Here is a 26,236-nt window from a genome sequence, read left to right as displayed (position 1 = left end):
GAGACAGATGGTTCTGCTCTTATCGCCGCATGCCGCCGATGTTTCTATGCACACATAAAGTCTGCGCCTGTGCATGGGTGCCTGTGACTGCGCATGCATGTGGGCGGGAAGTGGTAGCGCGATCCAGTGTGTGCCATATTAATAGGGAACTTCAGATGTTGCCATTGCTGCTCCTCTGTGATATTCCGATTCACTTTGATGCGGGGCCCTCATCGGTGTACACAAACACACGCGTGCACATTGCTTCAGACAGCTGGTCCCTGATTAAATCCCTTGCTTTTGTAATTATTCAAAATTGGCTTTAAAACAAAGGTGGAATTCATGGCATAAAAAACAAGTGCAGCTTTCAGTCGGCCAGTGTCCAGATGGGTCCCCGGCACACTGCACGCTTGTTGCTTGTTATTGAGTTCGGTTGTTGATCTGGGACTGAGGCCTCCGCAGTTGTTTACTGGGGCACTGCTACAGGGCCTTCACAAGTCCCTCTAAGCTTCTGCTAAGTATCCAGCACAGCAAGCCAAAAGCGGGCAACGGGCTTTCTGAGGTCAAGCTTTATGAGCTATCGACAGTAACAGCGGTTGGTTTGTCTTGTTCACGTCGTTGTCTCTTTGTGCATGTGTGTGCTTGTGTGCGTCTGCGTAATAGTCAGATACAGGTCCAAGAGAGAACTCCAGCACCTCACCCCGCCGTCTCTCTCTTATCCCTATATGAGAGCTCTAATAGACGCAAAAAGGCTGTTAGTGAGCTGCCCGTCATCCCTGCCACAGCCTCTTACTTCTCTGTTCATTGCCTCCTCTTGTTCCTCGTTTCACTCCTCCTTCACCTACAACCCTCCCTCCTCGTCCTCCTTCTCCTCTGCCTCATTCTCCTACCAAACTGCTGACAGGGGTATGGCACGGAGCCAGACTCTATCCCGCAGGTTGTCACAGAATGACTGACTATGTAACAAGTCACTAGCTCACTGATCGACTAGCGGAACGCGTGCCTAACCCAATTCGCAGTTTTACATGTTCTGCAGATTTGGTCCGAGAACATGAATCTCTGAATCTTGTACAAGAACCTGAGCCAATCCTTTTAAAGTACCTAATTATCACATTAGTGCGCTCATTTTTCACGAGTGGCCTCAAACCCATAAAACCGGCGTTATTGCACATTTTGCTGAATAGAAACCCACTGCACTGACACTGATGTATAGTTCAGAGTAGAATTTAACTCGGTTACTGTCATCGCACCGCAGCAGAACTTGATAGATGTGTTATGTATTATTGTGGTGCATTAATTATATACCTGAAGGGATCTTGTTTACATTGTCTCATTCTCTTTGTAATAGAGAGTGAAGCGGCAGCAGTTTGCACGGGATATTGATTTTCTTGATCACAAATTAGGAAAGTCGCTGAGATGACAAAAAATGCTCAGTTCTACAACCTTTTCTCTGCACGCTTTTTACAAAGTTTTGCTGAACTCTTCATTTCTGAAATGGAATTGTCATATAAAATTAATCAATCAGCACTTAGGTTCAAATTAGTATCACCTGGCTGGCCTACCGATCGAGTACAGCAATTCGGTTATTCAGGCCACTCCTGTGCAATTTGAGTGACAGGCAGCGTGCCAGCCTACCAATCACCCAGTAGCATTAATGAGAGGTGAGCACGAGGTCAAGTTGCTCGGTCTGTCTGGCTCCACCCTCTCTGCAGCTGCTTGTCACCTCAGGCGTGAAGCCAGTGCTCCTCTGGAGACGGTGACACGCGCCAGCCCGATGGTCTGACATCGGAGAGAACGAGGAGCGAGAGTGACAGCTGGGCTGAGCGATGAGGACCTGATCAATTCCCCCAGGCATGCCAGCAGAGGGAGGGAGGGGACAATGCAGAGAAGGAGAAGAGGATGGAAGCATGATGGATGGCGTGAGGACTGCGCTAAGTAAAGAGCAGCAAGGAAGAAATGAAAAATGAGGACAGAGGGGATGAGAAGGGTTGCCGAGACCACAGTCATTGCCTTAATCTGCTTTAAATGTTATTTCAGCCTACCCCAGTGCTAACAGGCTGAGATATACAATCAAATACTAGACGCTAAAACGGGCAGTTCTCTAAATTTATCTTCGATAAACAGTTCAGTGTTTCAGGTGACCCAGTGCATGTAGTGTCCATGATTCAAAGCAGATACAAGAAATTATTTGCATACACAACAACATGTGGCCCTGATCTAGGACAGAAAAGGGCACGATTTAGACAAATTGTCTTTACAAGGTTCGGTAAAATTGTCTTTTAATGGTATAGGCCATTGGCCATTAGACCTCAATTACTTGCCTTCTGCGTGTCCTTGTTTGTTGTTTAGCTTCTGGCTACATTAGGTTGTAAAATCTACACAGTGCTTTTTTGCATACATTTGCCTCATGTCGCTACCTTTTATGTTAAATAGAAATTTGATCTCTAGAACAGATATCTTTTCTGTGAGGCTACTGTTCTCTCGTGTGAAAAGGGACAGTAAGAAGATCTACCTATGCTGTGATTTAAGAGTTTAAGAGTGCAAGCGCACCGAGCAGACGCTGCTGCCGTTTACAGACCTGAACTCCCATCGACCCGGCCGTCGCTCAGGCCCAGCGAGAGATGGTCTACTACCATAGACACTAGCTCCATTGTTGAAGCTGTCTGGGGTCTGGACATCTCTGTCAAGTAGGACTCAGAGCAGAGCTGGCTCGCCCTGGATATGCTGAGGCGTTGAAGCATGCGAGGCAAAAATGCACCATTCAGAATCAGTTTACTTGGATGAACAGTGACTCAGTGGATGCAGCAAAGGAAGGAGGCAGGAAATGTAACTAATATGCCACGGGGTTGAAATATATTATGCAAAATTGCAAAACATCTACGCATATAACGTCAGCAAATAATACTGTAAATGGTGATGGCATTTATCTGTTTTTAAAAACAAATGTTGAACACTGGTCGCAGTTTTCATGGTAAGAACAGGCTTTTCCACCAATTTGTAGTATGCACTACGCTTGTATTGTTGTCGTTTATTAGCTTGACTTATTAGAGTCAAGTGACTTAAGATGTTTGAATTCCCAGGAAAGTCTGGAACATGTCAGTCGAGCCTTAAAAGCTTGTGATAATTGAGATGTATATAAGCAAGGAAAATCGTGTTCGTCTTTACATCCCTAAACCATCGAGATTTCTTCATCTCTCTATCCATATGCATGGCATTTCTTGGTTAGCATATTGGTTGACTTAAAAAGTAAACCTCAGGATTATTTAATTTTACTGCTCTACCCGTGTCTGATAACCCTGTGAACTCCATGGTTACCAAGTGCAGGAGGCGGTGGAGCGATAGCTATGGCAACAGTTCACAGATAAACTGGGTTGGAAGAAAGTGGGTTGATTGTTCAACCTCACCTGCTTTCCAGTTCAGTACTCAGAAATTGCAGGGCAGATCAACCCCTGCTTTCACAGCTTTGTCTTTAATTCCTCTGCTGTTTCCCCTCTACTTCACATACCACCTCCCCTGACTCAGTTTTTTCTCTCCTGCTACTTCTCCTGTATTGTTTGATTAAGATGCTGTTGAATCCAGCTGCTTTGTCTAGTCTCTATTTTAGATCCTCAAGAGATTCTTTTTTTTTTTCCTGCATACAGAATTTTGGTTGGAGATACTTATGTTGAATCCACACTGTAGCGCTGTTAAAAATCCACTCATTGAGGCATTTAATATATGGAACATGAATTAAGGTTTTGCAGAATATATGACGTTAATTTGTTCATCAGTTTGGACATGTGACAATTAAATGGTAAATGGCCTGTATTTGTATAACGCTTTACTAGTCCCTAAGGACCCCAAAGCGCTTTACACATGCAGTCATCCACCCATTCACACACACATTCACACACTGGTGATGGCAGCTACATTGTAGCCACAGCCACACTGGGGCGCACTGACAGACGCGAGGCTGCCGGACACTGGCGCCACCAGGCCCTCTGACCACCACCAGTAGGCAACGGGTGAAGTGTCTTGCCCAACGACACAACGACCGAGACTGTCCAAGCCGGGGCTCGAACCGGCAACCTTCCAATTACAAGGCGAACTCCCAAATCTTGAGCCATAATCGCCCACGATTATGATAACAATGTGGGATCAAGTGAATAAAACCCGAGTCACATAGGCCTAGAGACCAGGCAATCACTGGTTAGGACACAAAAATGAGGATTACCCGAGTTGTTGTGAGTGGTTGCTGGAGAGTGATGGAAGCTTTCTACAGACCAGTTGACCAAGTGGGGCACAGACCGAAAACATGTTTCAAAAGGTGGTAAATTTTCATTAAAGGCAGTTTGTATTGCACTTTTTTTTTTTCAAGTCTTACTACTGCTGGGTTAGCAGTTAGTATGTATATGCAGAAAACATGGTTAAATACAGGCAACAGTGGAAGTCTTCCAGCAAATAAAACAAACACTAGGAGGTTTTTGGTGCAGCACCTTTTTGTAATAAATTTTACCCAGTGAGATCCGACAATCTCCAGGAACCACTGCCAACCAGTCAGGAAGTACATTTTCTTCCCTAGCAACTGGTAATGTAGTATGGGGGACAACTCCAATGTGCACATGATATCATGTGAGAAACCTCAATTCCTTTGGGTCCAAGTGCATCAATTCTGCTTGACCTGTAGAAGTTTATTTGTTTAATGTGATTTGATTAATTATGTAAGGTTTATAAGTTAGTAAACACTTTTAAATTACTTCATTAATTTAATTAAGGGGATTGAACTATTCTCAAAACCGAATTGGTGGCAAATGGTGGTCTAATACATTTTATCGTATTTTTTCCCCTTTAATTTGTCACATATAGGTCGACTGTCTTTACTACATGTGTAGGCAGTAAAGACAAAGTCTTCCACTTCAAGCTTAGATCGGTGGTGGGAATTCAAATGCACTTTGAGATTTTTTGGGGGGGGGATTTTACATTTTTGATCTCAACAGATGTCTGACTGTTGTTTTTATGTTTTTTTTTAATAATGGAAGTTAATAGTTTTTAGTCTAGATTGGCTCAATATTTATCGTAGATTTTGAGCTCTGTGAAAGAGAAATAGCTAAAGATTTGATATGTTGGGAGCATTTTGTTGAATTCTACATAAAGGGCAGCAGAATGAACTTTTGATAATAAATAAGTTGCAAAAGAAATACTTGCATAAAAAGACATCTATATTTGTAATGGGACATAAAAACCCCACTGACTGCACTACTGCAATGTAACCCTGCCTCTTTTCATCCCCTGCAGATGCCAAAAACTTTTCAGGTTACATAGATCGCCTCGTCTTCTGTTTTTTGTGTCCGTGTGCTTTGTCAAAGAACAAAGGAAATGATGTCACTTTGTAATTGTCCTACTTCCTGTACAATGGAGTAACTACTGGATTAAGGCCTTTAGGGACGGCTTTTCTGAACAGAGTTAGCTGTGAAAAAAGATACTACAGCTGATATTTGGTTTGAAAATGCACCTGGGTCCTTTTTAAAAAAAGATCTGTGTCAGGAAGCTGTAACGGGACACATCATAGATTTCACGGAGAAAAGAAGCCCTGATTTAAGGAATGCATATAAATATCCGTGGTGCCACAATGTTATGCAGAGGTTTAGCATTCCATGATGCAGTTACGTAATGTAGATGTCAAATAACCTCTCTTTTCTCTTCAGTTTCCATGGCTTTGAAGCACAATGCTCAGTTAGTGCTCAGTGAAGTGGGAGGCCAGGGCTTCTGGGGAATGAGGGGGAAGTTGTGTGGCAAGAAAGGCTACTGCAACTTTAAAAGTCTCATCTTTATGCCTGCCAGCGACTGATGTTCCTTATTTATGGAGCAAATTGAGTTTGCATGCCTTGATGACTCATTAACATGGCCTTTGCAGCACTTCACTAATGCCCCTGTGCATTTGGACATATTCAGTTTTTAATGAGTTTATGTAGAGAAATTGATTTTGTATAATGTCAGTGGCATTTTTTTTTCTTTTGGCTAATTTGAACTCTGTTGTCAGAGTGCTCATTTGTATTTTTATTACATGCATGTAATTCATATTCATATAGAAAGTCAAAGTTTTGTATTATTTGTGTTTGTCGGTTGTATAAATACATGCCAAAGGACTAATGCCTGTCTTTTAAGTAGATCCGACTACTCTGAGTGTCGCCGGGGCGGCATCTTGCCATGACGCCAACGCAGATTTCGAAAACAGTACCAGCATCACAGTCGTGCCTGGTAACAAAAGGGCCGCCATAGTCTCCGGAGCACTAATGTAGCACATGATAGATGCTGTAATCAGAGGGAATTCCCACTGCGTCTGCCGATAAACAGTCAAAGTACAGTAACTAATTGTAAATAATCAATTTAGTGCTCTAGTATAGCTTTTATGTAGCTGTGGTTTTTCTGAAATGGTAACTTAGTGTCATCTTTGTATGCTATGATCCTGCCACTAAATCAAATTTGTATCCATTAAGGAGTTAAAACGTTAGCCTATGGAGGTATTGCATTACAAACTCAATGCATTTGCCATTCTTGTAGTAAAAGGAGAACCGTGTTCTAGCTTAAGAGTTGCTTTTATTTGTTTCTGTCTTCTACATTATTTGATTAAATGTAACACATGGCATTTCACCATCATTTGCCTTTCACTTCAGAGACTGCTCAGTGGATTCTTGGGATATTTTTGTAAAACTGTAGAGTAGGAGACAGGTCGGCCTTAACAAACACGGAGAGTGATTCAGTGCCCTGTGCATAATCTTGAGCTCTGAATAAATAAATCAGGACAGGGCTCTGGAACGCTGCGCTGTGGTGTTTTTAGTAAATGAAATGGAATTTTCAGTGGCGAACACTGCGAGATGCCAGCTTTCGTGGCTTAGTTTTGAAAGCAGCTTTTAAGTCAGAAGAGATATGGTTCACTAACCAGTGCATGATGGAAGATAAACATTTTCACTGATTCATCAGAATACTCAGCTACATTGTTAGACTGTTAAAAAGTCAGTTTGGTGGTAATCGAGTTTGTGTTCCAGCGACTTTTACATCAAGTTAGCCTTGCACTACATGTGATTTACCTGTTTTCAATAAAGATGCAAAGACATATCTGCAAAAATCTGACATTTTGATAGATTTTTGACTTGGGTGGGGAAAACAACATGACATTGATGTGTGCAAAGGATTTTTATCTGTCGTCAAACGTCAGTTTTGCTCTGGCTAAATGTTCAAGCATTGTGTGACAAAGAGCTCAGAGACTCTCTAATATATTAAAGTATTTCTGTATGTGCATCTGCTTGTCACCACAACACTTTTACGGTTTGCCTCCAACTGATTACTGCTTAAGATATAAATGGGTAAAACACCAAATTAGAGGTTGTTTGGATTAGAGTTTGATTTTGAGGTTCTCCTGCCTGCTGCATATGTCAGTTTTAAAGATGTTGGAGAATTTTTTTTCTTCCTTGTTATGATTTGGAAAATATATTTGCAATTTTAGAATTAGGAAAATGTTCCATTTGTTTCCCTCAAACTAAATTTGTAATAAACATTTTTTTTAAAACCCAACAAAGAATCAAAAGTCATATATTGGCTGTTAGCCCATTAAAATCACTGTAAATTTAAAACTCATGGCTTTATTTTGTCTATTCTAAATAAGCAATTTAAAGACTTAAAAGTGCACAACATATACATCGTGTGACCCTTCATTATTGAGATGAGAAAAATGAATTTATTGCAGTGTCTCCTTTATTTACCTATTTAATTTTACATTTGCAGCACAGCTTATCTGCAGAGATGGATGTTTTTGCTCTTTTCTCTTACTAGTGATGTGCATGTTCCCAAATTCATCTGTTATATCTCCTATTGTGTCCGTCAGGATACCAGAGGGTCAAGCCGATGCCGGGTCCTTGGCAGCAGGAAGGCTGCGCTCCCTGGAGGACCAACTAACCAGAGCCAAACAGAAGATCCACAGCTTCCAGAAACTTACTGGAGATGGTAAGCAGAGTAGAGTTACCTAAAAGGTTGCAGGGAAGAATTTGGCACAGAGCTTACAAATATGAGGAAAAAAAAATTGATTTTCAAGGTGTGGGCTGTCTATGAGCTTTGAGTCTATGACTCCTATGAGCTTTTTCCTGCAGCGAGAATCTGAGTCTAGTCTGGCGTTAAGCCTGCTCTAGCTCTGGAGCAATAATGGCAAAGCCACATGATGAGATGGACAGGGCTATGTGTGTATTTGCCACCCTAAGCATGGTCAGAGGGGCAGGTAAGCTGTCAGGTGAGCAAAGAAATGTGTGAATGAAATGGAAGCAGTGTGGATGTACCATTGGCAAGAGTGAAAGGTGAGGGGAAAAAAGAGAAAAGGGGGGGGGAAAGACATGCGAGCTTGGAGGGCAGAGCAGGGTCAGTCTCTCCATCTTGCCGCAGGGGGAGGAAAAAGCTAAAAATACCCTTCAGCTTTTTTCCACAAGGGAGGCACTAAAGAGAAAAGAGAATATGTGAGAAACAAGGGAAAAAAATAAGAGCTTTTCCCTCTTCACCAACTCCTTCCCCTGCTTGAGGCTGTTCTTTCCTTCCCTCGATTTTTTTTCTTCTGTTTTTCTCCACAAAAATGAGAGCAGGCAGCTGTGTTATCCATGTAGGTTACTCCACATTGTTTGGCTCGGGAGGGGTATAGAGATCCTCCCTGTGTTCGAAAAACACAAGAGCGCCATCGCAAGCAGGAGGGAAAAAGTGATCAAGTTGTTAATAATGAGGTCAAAAAAACACCCAGAGACAGAGTATGAAAGAAGAAGACTCTAATGGTTATGTTCCCAGACCTTGCTTTGTGCTTGTAGGTTATTTACGCTCTCATAATATAATGCTCAGATATTCTGAAAGTCCTCCTGGCACCTTGTTTCTTCTAGCTGAGTAACTCAATAGTTCTACGCCTGTGCCTAAAATGTCACAGAAGCTGAGTGTCTTTGTTGGTCCTTGTAGGTCCCGGGCCCACTCAGGAGGAGCTGCGGCGGAGGGTGGAGAATGGGGTTAAGGAGTTCTGGTACTTTGTCCGCAGCGAGGTGAAGAAACTGGCCAATGTTGAGCCCAGCGAGAGGCAGAAGTACGCTGACACACTCCTGCAGGACCTGGGACACCAGGAGAGGTGGGCTGCTTGGAAAAAATGGGAAACACTCGCAGTGAAACCAGTGATAAATAAAAAAAAATAATCATGTTTTGTTTTTATGTCTTTGATTTAGTGTCGCCATCTTAATAAGGTGCAGGCCTGGCTAATGGCTCCTTTCTGTGTGGAAGGCTTTATGAAGTCTGCAAAGATTTCATCTTGTGTTAAAATCTGGGTGATTGTGGTTGCTTATGTGGTTTGGAAATATTAATATATGCACATAAATGCTATCTGTTGGTTTGCTTTCTCTGTTTTTCGGAGCAAAATTGCAGCAGGTTCGGTCGAGGAAAAGCATTCTACATCCTGAAAATAATATACTTTGTTTTGTAGGGTCTAAAAGCATTTAAAAATCCCTCACCTATCAAACTATTAGCTACTCAGACTTTTTAGTCATGTAAGAGGCCCCAACACTGGACAGTCCACAGAACTACAGCACAAGCCTGGTAATTTTCCATTTAAAACGCCTTTCAAATCAGGAAACAAAAATACATAAACCACCTGTAAATGTTCAACATTTGCAGTTAACATACAGGAGTTGGCGCAGTATCCCACTCGAAAAAAAAAAAGTCCCTGCGAAAGCGCATGTAATTCCACCCTTACACCGCCCCCGGGATAAAAGCATATAAATGTGCTGACAATTATATGTATTTTTGCAGCAGAAGGGTCAATAATGCTGCCGTTTGGGACGTTAATGACAATCTGCGGGGGAATTAGTTTCATGGTCCCTGTGGTTAGTGCTCCAGGCCAGTAAGGACAAGTGATGAAATCTATAAGTTCATTATGCCACAGAGAATGGAGCTGTTAAAAATCCCAACTCGACATCCAATGCTTGGTTAAATAAGTTTATCTGTTTGTTGCTAAATTAATCAGAAGTGTTTCATATTTCACAAAGTAGTTTATAAGTTTAAAAACTAGGGTATCGCATCGAAAGCAGTATTGAAAAATTAAAAACGGCTCTGAGCCCTATTAATATGTAAGGTGTTTTTCAGAGCCTCTCCGTTCTTTTGGTTAGGATTTTAAAGTAACAGTAAGTAACACCCACGCACAGCTTATCATACGTGTGTCCAAGTGTAAAGAAAAGGGCTTGCACAACTGTCAGTCATGGCTACTTTTGATCAATTCTAACTTTTTTGTCACCTTTAGGACTAAATAATTATTAAGGTACCAGTTAGTTATTTAGGCAAACAGGTTTTTAAAGAGACACTGTAGGAACTTGGATTATAGATGTGACTAGTGCTAATGCCATCTGTAATAAATGGGATAAAATCCTGATAGTCTTGAAAGCAGTGCTACGATAGCTGCTGAGTAATAAAGGGCAAAGGTCATGGACACACTTTCTGTCATTTGGATTGCAGCTTTGCAGAGAAAAGCCGGGTGTCACTTTGCCAAGTGGCTCCATTGTAATCCCAATGAAGTGGCTTATAAAACCCATTGTCTTAGTCATTGCTGCCTAAGAAGCTTTCCACAGACTGATTCCACCGCCTAATACACAGGCAGACATGAGCACACGGTCACAGACTTTCACACGCATTCGCTTTCTATCTAACGTCCCTCCCTCCTCCCCTTCTCGCTGCAAAGATGGAGCAGAGGTGGAAAGAGCAGGGAAATGTTTGACTTAAATAAATCCTTGTTTAAATTCTGCTCAGCAAGGTTGAAAGGTCATTGCCTTGAAAATTTCCAAGGCAAAAAATGCAGCACGCTTAAAAAAAAGCACTGAAAGTGCTGAAAATGATCACTGCATTATAGAGGGCTTTTAATTTGACTAAGTTTTACAGGTAGCTCATAAAGAACTGTCATAAAACAACAGGTCAAAGTTTGAATCTTTGACATCTGGGCATATTGGGACCTGATGAATGTAAAAACAAAGATTTACGAGATTTTATTTTTATTTTTTTACCTGATTTTTGTTTCTAAGAAAAATGAGAGTCACATATGAGGATATTCATTTAAAATTTCAATAGAACCTTAGCAGTATAATGTCCTCGTAAGTGGATATCAGGCTATTGTTGAGCAAAATTGAGTATTTTGGTCTAAATAACCCAAAATGTGATGTCCACATATGTGGACGGTAGGTCCTAGGAGGTTAAAGGCGATCATGTGATATTGACCAAATCTCCAGAAAAAAGACTCTATTTTTCTAACACCAATAATCTAGTTGATCAGACTGATTTGCATACTGTAGAAAGCACCCAGAGAAGGAAATGTGTAATTTGGACTACAGAACATCTGGCAATTTTTATGACTTCTGTTGAGATAATTACTACATGTCTGAAAGATGGAGGGATTTGTAAGTTATATTCAACAGTGCTACAAACATATCCGCTGGGTAGCCTAAACTCATATAACTGCGCTTCTAGAGAATGAAAGCCTCACTGAAAGCCTGTAACTGAAACTAGAATAAATTCACAGAGTAGAGCACAGCAATTAAAAAAATATTTAGATGATAAAAAAGAACCTCTTGTCTTTCCTCCCTTTTGCACATAATCTGTCTCAACTGACTCGGTGATATTTATGCTTTAATCTGAAACCTGTAATTGCTCTGCAGTCGGTGCTGAGAAAAGTTGTGCAGCTGCAGCCTTTGGCGCTTCACTTTCGGCCAATCAAAGGCTGCGGCAAAGCTCACGAGCTTCAGATATCCATAAGACCCCACACGCTTAGCCACACACAATGCAGTGCATATGCTAGGTTTCATATCAGCGCGGTGTTCTCCTGCCTTGCTGCCAAATCCCTCAGGGCTTGTCTGTGGATTCCTTCTTGTTAGGTTTTTGCAACGGGCCAGTTTGCGTTTCCTTTGCACAGAGGGTTGGTTATGGCTCCCCTGTGCACTACAGGAGGAGACATCCATTTACACGCTGTGGTTCCAGCTTCAAAATGGGACAGTGACTAATGATGCTGTCTTCGTTAGCTTTAACAAGTAAGACGCCATTCGCTGTGCCGCACTGTTAAAAAGGGGCCATGGTACGGTTTTGTGTCGCACACATTTAGAATGCATTTTCAGACATATATGTTGTGGAAAGGAGACACGTAAGCTTTCTCAGATTAATTATGAAATAATACTTTTCAGGTTTCTCCTCTGCAGGGTTTTGGATTGTCAAGTAGACATATTATTAACTTTTCAGCATATTCAGCTGCCTCTCTAGTCAGTTTCTCGTCCTTTGGCTTAACACCAACTCAACTTCCTTAGCTGCATGTGAACCTCTTTTCTGCAGCAGAATTCTTAAAGAGGCGCTCCTGCTCGCAACAGACCCCCAAAACAGAAGAAGTGCTACTGTCGCAAGGCCCATGTCTATACAGTGGATGTGGCACACACCCAGTGGCAGGATGAAATTCTGCATGCTGATTCACTGTTGCAGCTCATTTGGGTCTCTTAACGGAACTGATCTGTTGATAATTTGACATGTACGTCCCCTGCTGTAACACTTTAAAAAGTTTCCTGGAAAAAAAAAACTCTATAGCAACCTGGACAGGAAGCCACCCAATAGGAAAAATACAAGATGGGAACGGGTGGGGTAAACTGGAGTGAGCAGATTATTTACTAGTAAATGGAGATGCTTTTGTTTAAAAAAAGAAAAGAAAAAAAGATAAGAAAATGGTGAGTTAAAATACCCGGGTGGTCTACCTACACCTAACTGAAGTTTATGTTGAAGAAACACTGCGTTACTTTCATCTTCCCTGCGTGTCCTTGTATGCACTGCTGATTATACGTTAAAGAACTCTCAGTCACACAGGATGTGACTGATTTGGGTCAAACAAATGACTAATAAATTATGTGTGTCTGCGCGTGTGCGTTTGTGTGTTTGTGTGTGTGAGAGAGATGCTTTTGCATTTGCCCTTAGCTGCATATATCTCAGTTCTCGTGTAACTTTGGAAGTGGATGGTCACGATATTAAGCGGCATGTGACACATACACAAATTTGCTGCCAGCAGCATGCAGATGGCCAGCTTAATCCAAAAAGCAGCTAAACAACCAGAAAGACACTGTTGTCAGTCAGCATTAGAATTTATTTCCTGTTAATATAAAAGACTATTCAGACTTTGTAATGCTTTACTCGCACAATATACTCTTGTCTGGTTGATTTTCTTATCCAAGTGTTTCACAGGTAAGGTGTATACCATTATAACATTGGGGAAACTGTTATGCTACAGGGAGAGGAAACATTTCCTTTTATTGAGGACAGTTTATGTCCAGGAAAGTGCAGATAGAGATTAGAATAAAAATTGATTACATATTATGTAAGAACTCCTTTCGAATCATTTCATCATGTAGATGAAAGATAAAAGGAGCCGGCCGAGGTGGTTCGAGGATCTGATGGGGATACCTTCTAGGCGCCTCCTGGGCATGGTGTTGCTGGGATGTCCTACTAAGAGGAGGCCCTGGGGCAGACCCAGGACATGCTGGAGAGTTTATATCTCTCAGCTGGCCTCGGCGTTCCCTTGGATGAGCTGGAGGAGGTGGCTGGGGTGAGGGAGGTCTGAGCTTGTCTGTTTACACTGCTACCCCCACAGCCCTTCTCCATATGAGTGCAGATTGATGTTGCACATTTAATACTGCCCACATATCAAAAATAGAAGTGGGCAATATGGTTATGGACTAAATATGTAATTTTTTTGATATTTTTATATCTTGATATCAGTGGCAATAAATTCTATTAATTTGTGAATTACAGCCAACCAGCGGTAACAAAGCCTATAGCTTTGTTTCTGTATTTCACACAGAACTATAACCTGTGAATCCTGATTGATCGTGGGCCAGATGAGCCACTAGTCATTAAGGTTCTAATTATTTTACATTGTAATCTCTATTTCCAGTACAATTCATATTAAGCAATGTTCATATTACCAACAAATTGACTTTTTATGTCCTTAATTAATATTAGCCTGTGACTGGATACGTTTCACACACCCTGAAAGGCTCATGCTTTGCACAGCGAAAGATGATTAACTTGTTGACCTGTTAAGGACATAAGGTTGTGTGTTTTATTATCTTTGAGAATGTACACATATTACCAAGGAGTACCTAATATAAGTGCGCTAATTGCATTTAAAAGCTCTGTGCCAGATGTTGACACTGTTAATGAGAGCAAAAGAGTGTCTGTTCTAAATACGGGGGGGGTTCAACTGCAGTCAGATTATTAAGTACAAGCCTCTCAGAGATGTACTTTTGCTTTTTGGGTAGGAACTGTGGGCGTTTGGCACTAAAAGCAATGCTCATAGATGTGAAGTGCAGTGATTTGCAGATGCACTGCTTTTAATCTGATGTTACTGGCAATGCTCGCATCTAGAAAAGGTGTTTTTTTTCTGGGGGGGTGTGTGTACAGACCTAACAAATTACACATGCCTGGCAGACTTCTCGAGCGATAAATTTTTGAAATTTGTGTGTCTGCAGGTCCATCATGACAGACTTGTACTACCTCAGCCAGGCAGATGGAATTGGTGAATGGAGAATGAAGGAGGCTAAAGACCTGTCGGATCTGGTCCAAAACAGAATCACCTATCTACAGGTATCCACAGACACAGCAGCTGCTGAGCCAACTGGACTGTACCATTTCACACACAAACATACACAAAGGTGTCGGAGACATAACTATGCTGTGAGCATCGATGCAAATATTTTCTTCACACAAATAAATGCACATATGCATAAACCAGAAATATCTTTCACACTTGCTCGTCTGATTTGCACCGTCCATATCTGTCAACATCAGTTTGCACAACTAGAAGGTGAGTGGTACCATAGCAGACGGTTTCAGCAGTTACATTTGACAAGCTTGTTGTTTGTCAGCAGTTTAGTGTCACCTACGCACATGCGGCAAAGCACAGAAACGCAAAGTGACAGATCAGCACATGTGGATATGCGAAAATGTAAAGAAATCTCAATGCACTACAGTAACAGACACAAATGCACACACTCACCAAGAGTCACAGAGATGCACATACACTTACAGGCCAGTGCATCCACAACTCAAGACCCGGGATGCATTCACTCGCTTCAGCTGCCCTGCTCCCCTTCTCCAGCTCTGGTGCTGCAGGGTTCCCGGGCGGGGCGTTGTGGTGCGGCACCATGCCCTGCAGCATTAATGAGCCGGTGTGTTTGACGAAGAGGACCCAGTCAGTCTGGCTGGGTGGAGACAGCACCACTAACAGCTGCTGTCACCACTGCTGAGGGATCACACCGCTCTACCAGCTGCCATCACTAATTCATCACACACGCATACACACATTCGTGTACAGATGGATTCATCCGCACCTATGCGGGCAACTGGCGCACATTCACACAACCTCAGCTTTACATATGCACACGCTCATACCCGAAGAGTGTGTGCACGTGAGTTTGTGCGTGTGTCTCTTTCAACATCCCTTATGCATACTCACACATATATACATACTCACACAGACGGACTCCTCCCTCCTGTCCTCCTGTCCTCCTGTCTCTGCCACTCGCACCAGCCTCTCCTTTCATTCCCGGTTTAACTAACTCCATTTCTCCGTCTGCTCCATCTGTCCACTCGCAACATCGAGGCTCACTTCTTCAGATGGCGCTCTGTTGGACAAGCCTTTCATCTATTTTTGCACTATGAGCCTTTGCGTAGTGGTGTTAAAAGCTAATGAACAAAATCATGTTTTTGATCTTTGGTGCTTTTGCACACCATTTCCCAGAGACCACTTATCACTATAAATCTGTCCAGTGCTTGGCATGGCGTGCTTGTGTGCTTATAATCACAATCACCCTAGCCAGCTCTACAAAGCTTTATTGCATCTTTCAGCTGATTTGTTTTGCTTTTATTTGTGCAATTTTGGCCCCAGCAGGCAGCTGTTTTGATTCAAAGAGCTACTGTACAAGCTGAGTAAAAACTGGAGCTTTGGCAGCTCTGTGGTTGTGTTCACCTGTTACAGCTTTAAGATAGTTGTCCAGATAGAATTGATCACCTATGCCCCTCAGTGCCAGAGATCCAATCAGAGTAATGTTTACTAATCACTTGGAGTAAGGCATAAATCAAGTGCTCATGTCAATGCCAAAGAAGGAAAGCAGATCGTGTACCTGTTAGTAACACATCTAGAGACATGAAGAGTGCGAGCATTCATCCCATCACACTGTTAACGCTGAAGAATCAAAAGACAGTCTTGATCTATGATTGAATGGTGTTTTCTATGGTGTTAGCTTTTGTCTGTTGTGCTTACATGTACCCTTGTGCGTAGGTATAGAGTTTAAATCCCATTAACAAAAAGGAGACTTCTCGTGTAACTGGAAAAACAATTCAATAGAAAACCAATTGCAGAATGCAAAACGTTTTGCCGTTGCTTCCAACAAAGAAACTCTTATCAGGAAAAACAAAATGTGAAATAATTTCATAAAATGATCCATGAATGAATAAAGGAAACGACACATGCTAAAACCTTTTAAAAAGTTCTTCCTGCATCGGATTTTCTAATAATGATATTAGATTTAGTTTTTTTCTGAAGGTGAAGCTCGTGCAGCCATTGTAGATGTTCATGCTAATTAACCAGTCCCTCTAAATGACACGCGATTGCACCTTCATGTGTAAAATATGTCACAGCCTGTCAGCAAGAGGTGTTTTTCCTAAAAAGGCATCCGTGAGGAAAATGCAGAAGCTTTAATGAGCTGAATATATTATGCAGTTTATTGCTGAAACATCAACATATTATTGTAAGTCTCCTGCCAGCAAAGCGCAGCAACACCGATTTTACTTCAAACGTGCCGGAGTCTTACTTTAGAGGGGGTCTATTATGCTCATTTACAGCGTCGTATATTCTACTTTTGGACTATACTACAGTAACTTCACACGATTCACAGTTCAAACTAATACTGATATATAACTGCTCATCTTACAGTGCTCTGTTTGAAATGAGCTGTTTTCACTCTTTTGTCTTTCCCTTTAAGTTCTGGGCCTTACTCTACGATGCTCGTTCAAGGATATCTTTCCATTATCTGCATTCGTTTACTCTAACATTGTCGATCTGTTTAAATGATCACACAAAGGTTGTTATCTACTAAGTTAACCTGCATTCACACAAAAGGGCTGGTGTTGGCAGCATCTGACGAATCCTAAAGTGGCGTTTCACAGATCACATGACTCTTCTTCCACGAAAATGATCACTATGAGCCCCTACAACAGAAACATTATCAAATGTATAGAGAACTTAGAAAATGCAACTTTAAAATGAAACACTGTTGAAAAAAGGACACATATTGATCGTTAATGATTAATTTTAGCGCATTAAACAGGTAAAATAAACATTTTAATTCCAGTTGATTGTTTTATCACAGATCGTGTTCTAAGTGCTGCTATTTATTTTCTAAGGTGACAGCTGCACCTTAAAACTCTGAAACTTTAAACAGGATCCATTTAAACATTAAAGTTTACTAACTAATAAACAAGAAGTTGAAATCGCTTCAATTTGATTCGGATCCAAGAGAAATTAATTTTGTCCCAGCCGGTGTGAAACTGAATCTCAGAACATAACCTGCTCCTACTGTTCAGGCACAGACGTCTGAGGGATCTTCCAGGAGTTGTGACGCTATTTTCTGGAGAACTGATTTATCAGTAGGTAGTGATTTTATACCTGTTGATCTCTAAACTGGATCTTAACCTGCTCCAGCACAGGTTAGGTTCACAGCATAAGTTACCATGGTGATTTAGAGATCTTGCCTGGATAAGCCAAAATCCTGCTTTGTAGTGTAGGCCTCTCATTGGTTGCCTGTTGTAAACAGAACATTCACAGCCAGAGCCTGAGATGACAGTATTAAGCATGCCCCCTCTCTATGACATCACTCAGATCCAAGAGGAGAAAAATTGCTTGAAATCAAACATTTAGAACAGTCTTAAGTCTTGGTTTTTATTCATACGTGCACTGATCTCATGTTTTTTTTTTTACATCTAATATAATCATCCAGTGTGGTAAGATAAATGCGTATGACAAAAATAGGAAAACACAAAAGGAGCCCTTTGAACAACTTGTCACGATTTCAGCATCACAGTGGATAATTACCTAAGCTCGGCATACTTCTGTCTCAAATTCAGTGGTCCTCAGCCATAGTCCCTAAATAAACAATATCTCCGTGGTCTCTCTAGTGCAAATCGCTCTGCAGCTGATGCTGTGTTTCACACTCAAAAAAAGAACAATTTAAAGAGCCACTTAACCTACAGTACAAAGCGCTACTCGAAGGCTGCCTTTGTGCATGCATCGGCCGTCATTATCCTTGAACCACGTCTCTTAAGCGCTGCAGTCATTCCTGCTACACCATTACCGCCCTGGCATCCAACGGTGGCCTCCACGCCGTGAGATTCATTCTACAGAATGATCTCATGCACGTACTGTGACTCGGGGGCCAGGTTTGACACTGAAAACAAGCTCAGGATGCCACTGTAGATTATTAGTTCAGTAAGTTAGCCTACACCTATGGGGGTAGTAGCGGCAGCCTGTAACTCGAAGGGAAATACCTGTGTGGCTTGTTCTGTCACCTCTATGGCTGCTGTAGCCTGTTCATGTTATTGAGCAGCAGCGGTGGTAATCAGTTTTCTTCACATAAAGGATCCTCTCTTCTTTCCTTTTTTTCCTTTTCCTTTTTTTATTGCCTCTTGTCCTCTTTTTACATTCATCACCACATTTTTTTTTTAATGCTTTCATCCCTTTTCCTCGCCGCTTCCCTCTCCTTCCCTCCTCCTCCACCCTCTCTTCCTTTTCCTCTCCTGCTAGTGTATGATAGGCAGCGTTAGCCGGTGGGTGCCGGGCGGCCTGATTACTGTGAACCATCCACAGCTGCAGCAGCCTAATGAGGAAAACACTCCCATCAGCCGGTAATTGCTGTTTAGGAAGCTGGTTGGCATGAGCGTTGTGGAGTCGCTCAGACCGGCTGCTGAGCGAATCGCTACCCGCCCGGCAACTCATCGACAGCACAGCATGTGTCACTCTCTTCTGGTTTCCAATTTTTTTATTTATTTTTTTTAATGTTAAAAAAAAGAGAGAAATCCTTGTTTCTTTCCCCAGCGCCTCTCATTTGGTATTCTCCCCCTCAGACTTTGTATGATATTGAAGCTAATGTTCAAGAAGAGGAATGAGACTGAAGTAGTGGGGAAGATGGGGGATTAGAGGGAGTGGAAAGGGGAACAAGCAGGAGGGAGGTTGCAAGAAATAAAGCGCTATAGAGTGGTAAAAGGAGTGATTGTAAAGGTGAAACATTGAGAATGCAGCAAAAGAAAGGGGCTGTGAACCGTGAAGGCATGAGCGAAAGTAAATGATGAGGCTTTCAACAGTCTACATTTTTACTTACTGTCAACAAATCACAGGAAAAGAGCTCATCTGACAGATTGTCATCTTTATAGGCTCAATAATTTCTTGAAACAGGTGGTAAACTGCAGTTTAATTGTCATCAAGTGTTATATATTTATACATGGTATATAATACTGGGAGCTATACTTTGCTTAATGTTGATATGCACTAGTAAATATGTATGAAACTGAAAATGTTCTACAGTCTCTATTTTTACAATAATGAAGACAACAGTTTCACACATTTTTAGGGCCATAATTTGTTGGATTAAGGTTTTGGTAGTAATCAATATGTGATTGAAGTAGATATACTTAAAGAGATTTAACGAAAAGGATTTGGATGCACTTTGGGGGGAATTACAGCCATTTTTGTGCACAGTCCTCTATTGTCAGATGCTCAAAATTAGTTGAACAGACTATTATCATCTAAAATATAAGGATTGTTTTTAATTACTAAGATGAAAGTCTTTCCCATCAGTGGCTGCTTGTAGTCTAGAATTCATAGACCTCTTCAAATGCTCTTTTTTTCTCCCTTGAAATGCTCTTCCGGGCCTTTATCAAAGCCACCTTTAGTTGCTATTTCTGTAGGCCTCTCTACATTCGTTTTTGTAACTAATGACTGAAAGGATGCTATGCTGGGTTGAGATCATGCATGAGACTTGGCCATTAAAGAATATTTAAATTTTAGTTAAAACTGAGCAGAGAGTATAGATCTGTACATTTCACAATTCATCCCAGTGTTTCTACCAGCATTCATATCATAAATAAAACGGCAGTGACCCAGATCCACTGCCAACCACACATGCCTATTCCATAACACTGCCTCCCTCATGTCTGACAGATACAGTAGTAAAGAAACTGTTCTTCGGGAAATAATCCTATTAATTTAATAATAATAATAATGGATTGCATTTATATAGCGCTTTTCGGGACCCTCAAAGTGCTTTACAATACCATTATTCATTCACTCTCACATTCATACACTGGTGAAGGCAAGCCACAGTTAGCCACAGCTGCCCTGGGGCAGACTGACAGAGGCGAGGCTGCCATATCGCGCCATCGGCCCCTCTGGCCATCACCAGTAGGCGGTAGGTGAAGTGTCTTGCCCAAGGACACAACGACCGAGGCTGTCCGAACCGGCAACCTTCTGATTACAAGACGAACACAAACAGTTGTCTAAGCATTTCACTGCATGTCGTACTGTGTATGTGACAAACAAAATTTGAATTTGAATTTAAATTTGAAAAATCACTATAATTCTTAAGCACTGTAACACTGTAGAAGTATAGAATGTATATCCTTTAACAATAGAAGGTATGAGACTAAAAAGGAGAGGGGGAGGAGGCAAAATTAATTTAAAGAGTAGAGAAAAATAGCATGTACAGCAGGAAAGGCAACCTGGGAGTAAGCAGGCATCGTGAAATTAGAGTGGTGTATTAGATAAGAAAAGGACACAAAACAATATCAGCTATTTGATATTAAAAGTCACAGAGTAGGTCTTTGAGAGATACAAGGTGGAGGTCAAGCAATAAAAAATGTTGAACCAGTCTTTCCTTCTCCCAGAACCCCCCAGACTGCAGTAAGGCGAGAAAGCTGGTGTGTAACATCAATAAGGGCTGTGGTTACGGCTGCCAGCTCCACCATGTCGTCTACTGCTTCATGATCGCTTATGGCACCCAGCGCACGCTCATTCTGGAGTCTCACAACTGGCGCTATGCTCCCGGCGGCTGGGAAACAGTCTTTCTGCCCGTCAGTAACACCTGCACTGACCGCTCTGGGGCCACCACTGGACACTGGTCAGGTGAGTACACACAAAATTAACAGCACAACAATGAATTACAGACAGTGAAAGCCTCAGAGATGCCAGTTGTGACTAGTTACGCGCTGATTTCATGACGATCCCACCTAAAACAGGCTTTGCCAGACCTTTTCTTTCATGCTGTTACAGCGAAAGCAAAGTGTGAATTGCCTGGCTAAGCATTACTATGCAATTCTTGTTAAAACGTTTTGGCAGCCGGTGTAGCAGCACGTTAATGTTCATAGATTTTATAGCCAAAAAGGAAAAAAATCATTTTCTGTATGCACCTTACTCCTCTGACCTACAGTAATTTTATATGTGCAAAAGTCTCTGATAGAGCCTAGAGGCTGATATTGAAGGGAAAATTCTGATTCACGATTTCCTGCACATCCTGTAGGTTTCATCACAGACCGAGCATAAATAAACTGCATCAATTAGAGCTAATTTATGGAATCCTAGGTTAAGAGGACTGTTGTCATTTTTCTGTTGTAGCCCCAGGCTGTGGCAGAGACTGACTGAAGGGTCTTATATTCCCATACAGCTTCACTATTGCATCATTTTCCTGTCAAAAATCTATTTTGACACCAAGTTAATTTTCAGCTGAATGTAAAAATGCTTTTTTACACGTATGTTAGTGAAAATAAACAGGATCTCTTTCATTTATAAACAGTCCATGGACCATTTTTCATCAAAGTAGGATTGTTATTCCATCTGCAGTACTTTACATTTAGCACCATTGCTCTGTTCTGGTACACCTGTTCTGGCGGATATGTGCTGACTGGTGCTAGGGCTGTGTGCCTGGGGGACCTGAAATAGCACATATTCCAGGTGAGCTCTGTCCATAGTACATGTGGAAGGATATTGGCTGACTGCCATAGTTGGCTCATCTTGCCTGAACTAATTCTATGCTTGATTTTTTTTTTTTATATTTTGAAGACATTTTACGTATATGCCAGGGGACACTTAAAGGGAATATAAATATTCATGCATGTTTGGGGCATAGCTTTAAACCCGAGTCTCTTATTTCATATTTCACATTTGTATTTTTCGCAACAGTAGAAATGCCCATACCAGCACAGCTTTAGGCATTTGCCAAAGGAATAGTCTGGCAGCAAAACCAGTGTCGTACTCATCACCTTCAGATTTACATACAGACAATGCTAGTATGGCTGTTGATTCATGGTGTTGTTATTTTTGCGTGACATTAGAATTCTGCACACTTCCAGTTCATTGTGAACACAGTTGAAGCAAAAGTTAGTTCGTATGTACAGCTGATACCAGAATACCTTAGGCCAAAGATTGATGGGGCTGTTGGGAGGAAAAAGATCTCCCTACTAATGCACAGGCAGCAGAATCATTTATAAATGAATTCAACCGTTTTATAAAGTGCAATTTTAATATGACTGAGTCCCACAGTATATGTTTGTTTTTCCACTTCTAAGCTGACATTACCGGAGCATATGTAAAAGGAGCTCAGTTATGACTTAGAAGTGTTACTATGAGACTGTACCTGCCTCCCTCTTTATCACGTTATCTTCCACTGCCTCCTCGTTCTCGTCGCCATGTCCTTTCAGCTCTTCATTTTTCTCCTATCGCATTATTTTACTTGTGCTCTCCTGGGCTCTCCCTTCTTATCTCCTGCTCTCCCTCTGCCTTCCCTCTCTTATTCTCCTGCCTTTCATGTGTCCTTTTCCACTTTTTAATGTATTTCGTAGGAGTTTGTCTTGCAAACAGTCTCCTATAGATCCATATATGCCATCTGGCAGCGCACATCAGCAGGCAGCTCCCTCCAAATGTCACTACCCTCCTTAGGCCTTTTAGCATTCTGAATTGTTGTCCTTATAAAAGCCTGCAATTTGCAGAGGCAGTAGTTTCTGATAATCAAGCCAGCTAACTAGCTGGGCATAGCTAATGTAATCCTGTTGGGTACTTGGCTACGCCTGTGGTCATGCCTGTTTTGTTAACAGTGCAAGCAAGTACTTTCCTTGGGGCACTAGACCACAAAGGGATGCTAAAGCCTTGGATTAATAAGTAGATATACATTGAATATCTCGCTAATTAAGTGGAGTGTTTGCCCATGCCAGTGCAATTACAGTGTTTAATGTAGTGAATACTGATCTCTTCAGAACTTGTAGTAGTGCCAATACAAGCTGAATTCCCAGATGGTAGTGAGCGCTCCCTTTTGAGGACACTTTATTTTCTACTTTTGTTTCTCTCAAATTCTCCTCTTCAAAATGTTCTTTATCATTTGGTTGTGAATGTCACCACTTGTTTGTGTTTACATTCATGTAGAAACATGCTTTGGGTTGTCCTGTACTGAGTTATGCCTTTGTATTGTTTCTGTTTATGTGGCAAAATTGACTTTTCTGGTATATTGTGTAGCAGCCCTTCACGATTCCAATTTCCTTATATATCTATACATGGTTCTCCCACTTTCTGTTAAGTGTTTTCCCCCAGGACGTGAGACATTTATAGACCTAGAGAGGATCTATGGTTTATGCGTATGTGACAGGGTGTTTCTATCAGGAAAACATAATGCTTGCGGGAAACATCAAAGATAGCAACGAAGTCATTATGGGACCCGCTGATTTTCTTTCTGCAAATGGGAAACAAAAAACAAAACATTACAAGACGATCCACCCTGAAATAATCAGGACATACAGGGTTGCCTTCTATGGTTTGTTCTACAGCTGAAAAAAAAGAAGGATAGGCTCTTTTTTTGCTTCTCATCCGTAAACACTCTGCATACTCTTTCACGTGATTCAGTTTATTTTGAAAGGTCTCAACAGGATCTTGAGCTTTATTCTGAAAGGTTTATGTAGAAATTAAACAAGCGGACACGCGATGGTTTTACCGTCGTTGTTGCTAACGACAACATATAAAAAAACAGGCTCTTGTCTGTCCGTAGTGTGGTTATATTAAATATTTGAGAAAGAGAGAACTTTAAGAAATTAATATAGCCACTACAGTGACCATCAAAACGATGAAAAAGTGTGTGTGTGTGTGTGTGTGTGTGTGTGTGTGTGCGCGTGTGTGTGCTAACTATATATCTCATTATATCGAACAGCCCTAATATAAAATATAACAATTTTTAAGGATTGGGGTAGTGATCAATATACAGTATTAGTATTTTCTAGTCTCTTTTCTCTGTTGGTTTTGGACTCATCCAAGTGACCTCTCACTTGGATGAGTGACGAAACGTTTCTCCCACTGAAAATGCTACATCCCGATGAACAGAATCAACTTTTGGACAGTTAATATAAACATAATTTACACCAGATAGGACCTTTAACTACAGAAAAAGACTATATGGATAGAACCATAAACCCATTCAGTGAAGCTTCTGGCACACAGTTGTTGTGCTGATGTTAATGCCAGAGGAGGTTTGGAAAACACTGCGCTTTTTGAGTCAACAGAGTGTTAACAACTATGATACACCAGGCAACCACCGCTCTGTAGCTTTACGTGGTGTGCTACTTTGTGACTGAGTTGCTGCCGTTCTTAAACACTTAAACTTTGCAAGAAATGGCAAAAAATAATGCATTTCCATATCTACCCCTGCTGACTGTTTATTCCACTCGTTCGTGTTGCTCTTCTGCCACAACTTTTGTTTTCAGTGGACAGCTGGAGAGCTTAACACCGTCACTCATCTGGTATAACAGACTAAAGTCTCGACGCATAGAGAGGAAACCAGGCTTCTTTTGGAACAATGCTTCGTTGATCAAAGAGCTAATTTGCCAAAGAGAGAATATTCCTTTGAGGTTCTTTGTAGAGATATCACTACCTTATGTGCAAGTCTGAGAGCAGCAGGAGAAACATAATGTTCCCTGCCATGGATAGTTTATGAACTTGGAGATCTCTTGTTCCAGTCTAAGTCTCAAATGTATTATGAATGGAGAGGCTCCATATTTTGAGTCTAGATGGTGTCACTCACAGCTCAACAGTTTCTTAGCCATGTTAATCTCATAAAATATTCATTAGGCTCTGTATACATCAGCGACTTAAGTTTAGGAATTCTGTGTCAGTGCAGGCCCATGTGCTCTAAGTGATGATGTATACAGGAAATGAATGTAGGGGTTTTGGAGTTGAGATACAATTTAGAGTAGCTTTGTGGTCTAATTAAGTAGCTGTGGGAGGAAGACATACTGCATATCTGTACATTTGTGCCAAGAAGTGAAGGCCTCGAAATATGCTCATTCCCCCTTATGTGAATCGTGCCAATTCTGTTATATAAGCAAAGACAGACTTGGGAATATTTTTTCTTTTCAATATTTAATGCTTGCAACCAATTTATATTCAGTTCATGCTCCTGCATGCGCGCACACACACAAATTGAAGCCTCTGTTGCTGCCCTTGTTTTTAACATGTTTTTTATGTACCCTTTCTGTGAAAGGCCATTTTTAATGACTCATTATGCCATTTATCTTGAAGTGTGCTATGGAAGCAGCGTTTGCAGCTGTACTAGGGGCTGTCTGTGGCAGTTACAAAAGCCACTTAAGTTTGACAGAACACAGGCCTCAAACTTGTTTTTACCTAAATCCGGGGTTTACGCGCAAACTCTGCTCAGGCTTTAAGACTGAAAGAGAGTGGAGGTTGTGTCTGCCAGCCATATCCCTTCTGGTGAGATGAGATTAGCTGGAGCTCTTTGTCTGTGTTTTTGGGTGTGAATACATATTTCCCTTTTTATTTGGGTCTCCATTAGTTATCATTGTCAAACCAAACCTTGTTCCACTGTTCAGAAGCTTCTGTACACGTGCACGCTCATGTGTCCATGTTCCCACTGGCATTTTTGTGACTGGGTGCATCCATGTTTGCATGCTTGTGTGCATTTCCCACTTTTGTTCACACATGCAGGTGTGTGTCATGCACCTGCAAGTGTCTTTGTGTAGAGGCAGTTGGCCTTGAAGGCTAGGGGAGGTCTGGCAGTGCTCAGGGGCTCTTTATTTCCCAAAGAGGTGACCTTCATAATCAGCCGTGCTCAACCCTTCTGCTCAGGGCTTCTTCCAAGAAGGACTTAGCCTAAGGGTG

General features: G+C 41.5%; 1 protein-coding gene across 1 annotated transcript in view; it reads left to right on the top strand.

Moving 5' to 3' along the window:
- fut8b (fucosyltransferase 8b (alpha (1,6) fucosyltransferase)) overlaps positions 1-26,236 on the top strand; it is an 89,829-nt gene that overhangs the window by 47,827 nt on the left and 15,766 nt on the right. The window contains exons 3-6 of the mRNA XM_085247407.1: positions 7,841-7,959; positions 8,941-9,103; positions 14,508-14,622; positions 20,974-21,211. Coding sequence (XP_085103533.1) covers positions 7,841-7,959; positions 8,941-9,103; positions 14,508-14,622; positions 20,974-21,211 — 635 coding nt within the window. The remainder of the gene's footprint in view (positions 1-7,840; positions 7,960-8,940; positions 9,104-14,507; positions 14,623-20,973; positions 21,212-26,236) is intronic.

The sequence above is a fragment of the Mchenga conophoros genome, linkage group LG15 (genome assembly GCF_057382185.1).
Source record: "Mchenga conophoros isolate Kocher_MC1m ecotype Shallow Benthic linkage group LG15, M_conophoros_male_GT1.1, whole genome shotgun sequence".
In the NCBI taxonomy this organism is placed as follows: domain Eukaryota; kingdom Metazoa; phylum Chordata; class Actinopteri; order Cichliformes; family Cichlidae; genus Mchenga; species Mchenga conophoros.
Note: the sequence above shows the minus strand (reverse complement) of the source record. Positions and strands in the feature narration are given on the sequence as shown.